General features: G+C 37.4%; 1 protein-coding gene across 2 annotated transcripts in view; it reads left to right on the top strand.

Annotated features, from left to right (window-relative positions):
• Nucleotides 1–9,356, top strand: part of LOC110069494 (calbindin-32-like) — a 12,935-nt gene extending 3,579 nt beyond the window's left edge. The window contains exons 1-11 of one of the 2 annotated variants that reach the window (XM_020777020.2): nucleotides 293–462; nucleotides 574–632; nucleotides 2,330–2,419; nucleotides 2,869–2,955; nucleotides 3,866–3,922; nucleotides 4,689–4,784; nucleotides 5,264–5,316; nucleotides 5,823–5,862; nucleotides 7,160–7,207; nucleotides 8,084–8,155; nucleotides 9,011–9,356. In XM_020777020.2, coding sequence (XP_020632679.2) covers nucleotides 390–462; nucleotides 574–632; nucleotides 2,330–2,419; nucleotides 2,869–2,955; nucleotides 3,866–3,922; nucleotides 4,689–4,784; nucleotides 5,264–5,316; nucleotides 5,823–5,862; nucleotides 7,160–7,207; nucleotides 8,084–8,155; nucleotides 9,011–9,124 — 789 coding nt within the window. In that variant the 5' untranslated portion in view covers nucleotides 293–389 and the 3' untranslated portion in view covers nucleotides 9,125–9,356. Of the gene's footprint in view, nucleotides 1–292; nucleotides 463–573; nucleotides 633–2,329; nucleotides 2,420–2,868; nucleotides 2,956–3,865; nucleotides 3,923–4,688; nucleotides 4,785–5,263; nucleotides 5,317–5,822; nucleotides 5,863–7,159; nucleotides 7,208–8,083; nucleotides 8,156–9,010 lie in introns of those variants that run through there. The other variant, XM_089297987.1, reaches the window with a different exon arrangement.
• Nucleotides 9,357–9,637: the final 281 nt, after the last annotated feature.

Raw genomic sequence — 9,637 nt, 5'->3', positions numbered from 1 at the left:
AAAATTTAACGTCATTAAAACTTAATACGTGCAGGACCTCTTGTATGTGTTATGTTAATCGCAACTTTTTCTAACTAAATTATATATATAAAAAAAGAATCTACTGTATATATTCTCTCAGCAGTTGTCTTTCCACCAAGAAATATTGATAAATAACAATGCACAGATTGATGCGTTTACCGGCGTAAAAAAAAAAGAACATTGAGGTTCTGCTTTGAATCACGTGTTTTGTATCGACCAATAGAAAATTATTTCATGGACTGGAAGTTGGCCAGTTGTTTATTCAACCACCAGACATCATTTATTGCCGGTTAGTAAGTTTCAACACTCAAATTCTGCTCGTCAATTTTGTAACTATATAGGTCCACAGCGTTTTATTTCCGTATTCCATGGCTTCGGAAAACATCCATTGCATAACGTCCAAGCAATTTGTGACAATTTTAAAGATATTTGACAAAGACGGTAAGACAGTTTCTAGTAGAACATCTGCCAGCACGTATCCGCAAGTTTTAATATATTGCCCTTATATCTCTATTTGCTGACTTTTTCTCGTACGTTGATTTGAATTCCCAGGCAATGGACACATCGTCAAAAGTGAATTGGATGCGTTTCTGAAGGCATTTGAGGACGAGGTATTTAATCTTTTTAGTTCTTAAGACCTGGGCCACTCCTTGCACGTTTTGGTTCTAATAGTTTTCAGCATCGTTTACATTAAGGACTAAAATTTTGTTGTCTTAACGGAAAACCGTAGAATGATAATAAAGAAATTTGTGCATAATATCTTATATGTGCATACTCAGCTAAACCGTCAATTCTGCTACAAATTGTCCAGAAATATGGAAACACATTTTCACACATTTCGACTTTGAGGAGACTATGTTTGCGGGACGCTATATAGGCGAAAATATAGAATAGCGAGACAAGAATCTATCACAGCTTGTTTACGTGTAATACGCGCAAGAGTTGTCATATTTTCAGTAGGGTAGTAATTCGCAAATTCACTGGCAATTCGATAGGCCGATCCTCCCCAACCAATTACAGATATATGTCCTACATTTAAAAAGGGGACAGTTATTGAGTTTGCTTTTTTGCTTTCTGCAGGTATTCTGTTTGCTAATATACATTCGGTCGTTAAAGAGTGCGATACTATTGTAAACTACCTGCTGCCACCAGTCAAATTTGAGGTGGCTCTGGCATGCATTTAGCCAAGTAGATTTTCATTAACTATAGACTGAGTTTGGCAACTGGTAAATGATAGCTGTCATTGAGAGTTTTTTCTCAGTTAGCAGTTGAAAAATTTGGGTTCATTGTCAGTAGTCAGTTTGGATATTCAAGTTCACTGTAGAGTCTTCCGTTATAATGTTCTCTGTTAGTGTCAGTTGTCAGTAAAGATGAGCTCATCACCGTTTGTTTTCGGGTTAGAAGAGTGAATACTCACACAAGATGGCGGGTCCAACAACAAGATTGTACTGATAAGAGCACATGGTAATACACGCGACCGCTGTGCACTACGCGGGTTCATAGAACTACTCCAATGGCTGAACAATCAATATAAAACATCTCGATCACTATAACAACCACATGATCTATCAGTTAAAATGCCCAATAATTTTTTTTTAGTTGCCGACTAAAATGCTGACTCGATTTTAATATTTGAAGCATTTGTTAGTTGCTTGTTAAGCCTTTGACTATTTTGAAGTTATTGGAAATTCCAACCCATGTGTACAAAAGCCCAACAAGTGAAAAAAGTATTGCAAGACTGTTTCACTGTCATATTTACAATGAAAACTTTCGTTCTCTCGGTCTTTAATTTGGACCTCTATTGTGGCAACAATTCCCCGCCGGACTATTTTTTCTACAATGTAAATATATCGTAACCAATAGGTGTTATAAAGGATAGCCGCCATGACGGCTTCCGTTGAAAAAGCAATCGGGATACTTTATCGAATTTGAATCTGAAGATGACATCCCCTCAGATTGTCAAAACGTTAGTCACCAACAACAGTTCTTTTCAGAACTACATAATTAACTACAAAGTTCAGTTTTTTGTATATATAATGATTGCAGACTGATAACAGTAACATCTTAGACCAGTACACACTACGCCGGAGAAATTTGAAATCGGCATTTTCACTCAGAAAACGGATGAAATCTTTTCTGTCCTAACTACGCCGGTGAAATTTGAAAAGTCGCAACGATGACCGGCGTATAGTAACACTTCCGTTAATTTTTGTTTTAATTTTGACAAATTTCACCTCATCAGTCAACGTACTGCTTAAAGTATACGTTTTGATTAATTCCCACTTGCAACACTTTATTTCTTTTACAGGGTTTAATAGAAAGTTCCAGGGCCGTTGAAATTGCGGAGAAAATCCGTGAACAACAAGACGATGACGAGGAATTGGTGACTATGACCACGGTAATAGCATAACTAGATACGTATCCTATGCTAAGAGAAGGTTAAGGCTAAATTTGTTCGCAATTCACAGTTGTTGCGGGGCTCAGGTGCCTCACACGTGTAAGTGCAATTTTGGTTTCTACAGAGCAATTTTCAACTAAGTTGCGTAAAACGAAAGCGCCGTCACACAGACAATCCGATGGACACAGACAATCCAATGGACCAATCAAAACTTGAATTAATTACATGTGGCTGACGCGAATTCGAAGCGCGGGAAAACCTGTGCGAACGAGTTACAATTGATTATGGTTTTACTTCTGGTCGGATGAAAAAGAGGCGCGAGTGTTTTTTAAGCCAAAACTAGTTACTTTTCGACGCTCGAGTGAGTTGTGGGTGAGTTGTTACTGAGGTAAAATTGACCATCTCGGCAATTGTTTCAAGAACTATTTGCTTAATTTCAATTATTCTAGCTGGCCAATGAGTTAGTACCCGTCAACTTCTTGACAGCTGAATTTGGGGAGCAACAAACACGAATAACCAGTGTGGATTTCATGAAGGTATGGAGAACAACGATTTAAAAATATTTGTGATTCAACGTCGAGACATTTAATTATACCTGACCTTGGAGTTTATAATGTGTTTAGTTTTATCTCTCGGGGGTTGGCGGGGGGGGGGGGGGGACTCCCAATTGAACAGGTCGGGGATGCTCGTTGCCTCGCTTATGGGTATAAATCAAGGATTCAGGTCTCACTTAGGGTGTTCATGACAAAACGTCACCAAAGATAAACGCTCCTTTCTTTAGTTTAGGCCCGATTTCTGCGCTCTCTCGAGTCCGATCTACTGGCGCGGACTCCTTTTCTGAACAGCGGCTGGTAATCGATGCTATTCCGTTTTAAGTGGTATCTTTTAGGAATAAAATAAAGCTCGAGCCCCATCCAGATTGCGTTCCTTTAGGGGTAGTTAAAACTCAAATTTTCCAACGAGCACCCCCGACCTTTTCATATGGGTGATCTCGCGGTATCTCTGAGCTTGCCAGCTGGATTAAAATCAGCATAAGCCTTCTTATAACTAGTCAGAGAAAAAAAAAATTCCTTTATCTATCCAACTTATCACTAGTTTATCAAAATACCATTCACAGTTCAAGGACATTCTGCGATTTCCTTAAAGGAGCTCAGTCACATACAAAATTACCTTTAAATGGTAGGAAAACTGAAAATGATAGTTTAATAAGATAGAAAAACACCAAAGAGATAATGATAAACCATAAAGGAACAAGGATGGCTAAGGATGGAAAAGATTAACACGGATTACAAACGACGAATTGAAAAATTGAGGCTAAACTTTTCGATATGCGCAATCCGTGACTGAGCTCCTTTAAGATTATTCCCTTAAAGCAGTTCTCCACCATGCTCTTTATTTAACCCTTCATGGTTGTTTCGGAACTAATAAACGTCCTCTAATTCATAGCTTTGGGACCACTATGATGCTGACGGCAGTGGATATCTAGATTGCATCGAGTTGAAGGTACGCCGAAATTGACAAAGAACTAGTACAGGCCCAAATTAAGATGAGTCATGACAACTCATTGTCGACATTGTTGCATCGAAAGTCATCCGCGAGAGTGTTACAAGAAGCAATAACTGAGATTCTCGCAATGTAACAGCGTTGTAGATCTTGAATGTCTATAAAGGAACCTGCAACAAGTTTTTAATGTCGAACATTACATACGTGAGAAAATCAGATCATCTAGTACGCCATGTTGCCATTTATGCCAACTATATTGCGTTAAAAGTCAGTCTGTGCAACATGATAATGGCTGCTTGTCTGAAGTATTTTGAAGTGCTTTTTAAAATATTTGTCTTTTTGTTGTTGTCATTACTTTCTGAAGCCACACGATGAATTGAGACGAAAGTAAGTTGTCACTTTGTGGTTTTTGTCACTAGATTTGAAAATAATTTAATGACTGTATTTATCATAGCTTTAATTTCCCTTTCACAATTCCTTTTATCATTAGTCCTAGTTATCACAAGTTCGACTCATTGTACTTGTTTACATGTTTGTTTTGTTAATTTAATTTTATTCCTTCCTTTTATTCTGACTTAAAGTGTTACCTATTTATCGCAATTTCCGCCTCGATTAGCCTTTGCTATATGCGGGTAGTGTAAATTGTAATTTGGAATTTGTAAAGAAATAAATAAACTGTAAACTGTAACTGCAATTTTGCAGATAAAATCATTCTCTCCACCCGGTAGTTTACTGACATATCTCCGCTCCGCATTTTACTTCTTAGTCATTTTTTCGCGACATTTTAACAAGAAACAGGAGTGAGAGTGATGCTGAAGACCCAGATCTGGACAAGAAAATAGATCGTTACGTCAAAACAATGGTAATTATTGAATATTTTCTGGACACCTGTCTAATTCTGACCTTTGAGTCGGTGTAATTAACTTCCCTGCCACAAAAAGAACTTTCGGACACTATTTAGCAATGTTTTTGTCGTGTTAGTCTGGAGAAAGCATCTTCAAGATACGAGATAAAAAGTGGTAGGAGAAGGCAAAAAGAGGAAATGAAGAGCGGCAGTAAGGAACGGGCTGAAGAAATTGTTTGAGGTACCATAGCTACCAGCTTATTTTAAAAATCTTACTTTTAAGTACTTACAAGTACTCAAAGTTAGGAATCACGTGTTTTACTTATATTTGTATATCTGGCTGAGTATCATAAAAGGCGCCTCCAGACGGTTCACCAAAAACTAGAAATTTCATGCAGAAATGTCTGTCCTGTTTTTTTCGTATTCTTGTTCATGCTTTGACCTGCTGAGCTTTCCCATGACTTTTTCCATTATTACATTTTGTCAATTAATTGCAGTTCGAAATGCAGCACATTAAAGGGGAAAAAGTCAGCCTCGAAGAAATGTGCAAGTAAGTAGTAAACGCTATCAATGTTTTATACCTATCATTATATTATCTACAGTTTAACTGACTCTTATCATAAATTAACTCAATTTCTTAGCTATTTGGGAGGAAGTGGGAAGTAAAGGTTTGACTATCGGTAGATAAAATACCCATTTTCCATCCGCTGCCTTTTAAAGAATTTATCCTTGACTCTTTAACTTTACTATTTGAGTTCATATATGTCAGTGTGCAAATCTCGTGGCAAATAATTTTCAGTTACCCTCCATAGAACTCAAATGATTTTAGCCCAACTCAGGAAGCTGGCTGCTGAAAAGGCTTCCTTCTGCATCTCATTAAAGGAAATTCTAAATTTAAAGATTCCGCAATGAATTGCTTCAAGATAAGATCAACGCCATCTAGTGATGCAATTTGCTCAAAGTTGTGATGATACTGTTTATTTACTTTTTCATCATTTATTACTTATAGATATAATACTTCCTTCAGTTTCGATTGCCATTTAATTTCTTCTGCAGGTTTTGTCCCGTTGAAGAGAATTTTCTGGGGCAATATGAGGTAATTAAAGTAATACATTGGACTTTGCTGACGCTAAATGAAATAAATATTGCCGTATACGTTCACCCATGTGCATCCTCGACAGGCTTTTAACCGGGATTCGAAACGTGGGCGTTCAAAATGCCCTATAGGGCCTGCTCAAATGAACAATTTACCAGGCAACATATGAAAAATAAAACAATCTTCTTTAAAAATTGGCTGTCCACAGGACGCCTGGATGCCCATCTGCCTAAAAGCCTGATCCTAGATAATTTCGCTTTTTGTATGGGAAGATCCCTGCTGACGTCATAGTTAACATTTTGGCTCATTCGCATACGGCTTTGCGTACAGAAGGGAACATGTTAGACATGAATAGGCCATTTCCAAGTTGCCGTTTACCACTGTGCCTACAGGTTCATTTTCATGCAGTTCAAATTATTTTCATTTTTGCTCGAGGACTAGTTTTCAAACAGTGGAATAAGGTTAACTTGGAAATCGTCCATTGACTGGTGAAACTTATTACATGGTGAATACTTTAGCTCCTTAGGTGTAATGTTCGATGGCAAAAGCGTTAACTAGCTCATAATTGTCTGTAAAATTTGAGTTCTTAACCGGGACGAACAAAAAGTATTTAATACCGTGATCGGACTCAAATTCCTCGGGACTTTTAATCATGCTATGACTTTTCCATATTCAGATTAACAAATTGACGTCAGTTTTTTATGCGTCTGTCCCCTTATTGATGATAAACCGCGTCATAACATTGTCAAAGTGGCTGTGGAACCACGAGCCGCAGGCGAGTGGTTCCGCAGTCAACTTTGACAATGTTATGACGAAATTTATCATCAATAACAAGACCCCAGAATGGTCAAATGCCGGGAATAAATGAACGGAAAAGACGCCGTAAACTTGCCGTAGACAAAGATACGTGAATTTTATTCAAAATGACGCGAACATTGTCAATAGCTTTCCTCGCGTTTTGATTGGCTGCTTAAAAAAGTCTATAAAATCTCATTGATTAAAAAGTTGACAGTTTGACAGCTGAAAGTTGAACTTGAAAGCTTGCATAATTTAACATTTTATCCGTCTGTACTCTTATTGATGATAAAAATGAGCCAATCAGCGCGCGAGAAATTAGACAGTTTTGTGAAAATTGACTGTTTTTAGCTTGATCAGAACCAGAATCGCTTATGTTACTGAGGCTAATACTAAATAAAATTGAATTTCTGAACCTAAATACACTGGTCGACCTGAAGTGGAAAAAACAAAAAAGTTTGAAGATATCTAACCGCTGAACGTTCCTTTTACTGTTTTGCAGACATTCACCGATGAGGAGTTCGAGGAAATATTCGCACATTATGACCAGGCAAGTCTTTGTGGGGGAATTAATTTAATCGATGAATTCTTAAAAATTGACAGATGGCTGATCAATTTTACTTACCAGTAGAATCCTTCTTTCCTACATTTTGCATACTCAGTCCTTAACGTAGTAAATAACGTCGTGGTAATTTGAGAGAGAATGACAGCGAGAATCTGTAACGCAGTAATTCACTGGTCAGTCATAAAAAGCAGTTCTTATTAACTGAGCGGAAGCTCTGTATGGAAGAATCATTGACCGGGTTTCGATTTCAATTCCCTGAAAGTCGCTTAATGTAGCTGGTTCGTAGTCGCTTTCATTTTGTTTGCGAATTTGCCCGAAAAGTTTGGTTAGAGGAAGGTTGAACTCATTGACAGGTATGTTTTCAATTTCTCTAGCTTCCCTTGTTGACCAAAAATGATGCTTACAGGCGTTTAAGTCACTCTTAGTCTTGCATTGACTACTTTTTACTTCTGGACGTGCAAAAACATACTTCAGTTTCATATTCAGCGGGAGTTTTGATTGCTCGTTAATCTACCTTTTTACTCTTCGTCCCTTGGGCTCTTCCATTGAGTATTTTAAACAGAAACAAGCCAAATCATTTCGTAGTTTTTGCTTGCAACTTTCTCATGGCGAAAGTAAAAGTTAGAGAAATTAAGATGCCGATTTAGATGGGGAAATCCAGACCGCAGTCAATATCAATTTTAGCCGATCATATTCGTCAATTTGCTAGTTGTCAGTTCTTGCGGGACATGGCCGTACTATAGTATTGCATATTGCTCATGGTGTATTTTAGATATAAACCAAAATAAATTAAAAAGTAGATCTCTGTCGGTTATCTGCACTTGCATCCGCACAACATGGGGTTCTAATATACCTTTTTAGGACAATAGTAATGAAATCGAGGGATGCGAGCTGGAAGGCTTCCTGAAAGATCTTTATGAAAAGAAACATAAGGTAAGATTTGTTGATTGTTCGATTCCTGTCATAGAAGGTGAAATAAGTAAATTCCTGTTGGTTTAAAAGTAGGATATTTTTTCGTTTTTGTTCATCGAGTGCAAAATTCTCAATTCACCCGCGCACTCCTTAGTTTCTACAATTGAACCTGGGTGTTCGGCAATGCGATGAAACACCGTCAGGAATTCTTCATATCTCCTCAATCGAAACTAAGCTGAAGAAGCTGAGAAAAGGAGAAGTGAAATTGTCAACACTTTTTCAAATTAGAGCAGATATCTAAATCATCGTTACGATTGCAACTATTTTAGCTATTAAATAATCTAGTTTGAGGCCCCGTCTGCACTGACGCAGCTTTATTTCTACGGCTAGGCCTACAATCTACACTAGTCCGTCACGAAAACGGAACTTTTCGTAGACGCTGCTTAAACCAGGGGAATTCAGTGAAAACACCGGCTTTGCGTTTTAGCGTGGACGGGAAACATTTTGAAGACGGAGCTTTTCGAAAACAATGACGTAATGATAATCACGTGATTTCCTTTCCCGATTTTTTCCTCAAGCACAAATCGAAAATGACCGGCGATTATGCGCTTTCAAATTTCTCCGGCTCAGTGTGGACGAAAAACATTCATGCACTTTCAGAGTGAAGATGCCGTTTTCAAATTTCTCCGGCAGTGTATGGTCTGGACCTGAGAAGAATATGAGAAAAGCCTGCTTTGCTGCTTTTTTTGAACATCTATGCCTTTTAGGGAGATGATCCCCTTTTTCTCTTCCCTTCCATCTTCTACCTTATTGAATTTAAATTATTTTAGGAAGCTAGTAATGTATTGAGTTTTGTTACCTATGTCTTTTATACAGCAGGGTCAGTCGTTTGAAAAATTCAAGGCAGAAAAGATGAAGAAATTTGACAAGGACAAGGACCAGAAGTTTAGTAAACAGGAAGTAAAAAATATCTTGGACAAAACGTGTTGATAAAGCAGTCATCTTTTCCAACCGATGGTTTACCGAAAGCGATATAACTATAATTTATAATAAGATAAATTGAGGGTTTCCTGCACTTATGAACTTTATTTACAAGTTTTCTTCTATATTGCACTCGTATTCTTTTTACCATGAATTTTTTAGTTTGTAATATATAGAACACCCAAACGAGTTTTAGTATAACAACTAATAAAGTTTAATGGTAAGAGTTTCATCACCTTAATAGCAGAGATTTCAAGAGAAAACGTTTTCTTTAGTATTTACGAGAGGAACTGAAGGAGGGTGATCGTTAAAAGATCAGTTTCATCTTGATCCTTTCAAGTTCTTTAAACATAACTTGTTCCGAGATATATAGATAGCTTAATTAAGTAAAATCATTGCAGCCCCCCAAGCGGCTGAATTATGACATCCTTTGCATATCGTTAAAATAACAAATTGTTACCTATGTCTTTTATACAGCTGGGTCATTCATTTGAAAAATTCAAGGCAGAAAAGATGAAGAAA

The sequence above is a fragment of the Orbicella faveolata genome, unplaced genomic scaffold, assembly GCF_042242905.1.
Source record: "Orbicella faveolata isolate gen_17 unplaced genomic scaffold, um_ofav_v1 contig_3, whole genome shotgun sequence".
In the NCBI taxonomy this organism is placed as follows: Eukaryota; Metazoa; Cnidaria; class Anthozoa; order Scleractinia; family Merulinidae; genus Orbicella; species Orbicella faveolata.
Note: the sequence above shows the minus strand (reverse complement) of the source record. Positions and strands in the feature narration are given on the sequence as shown.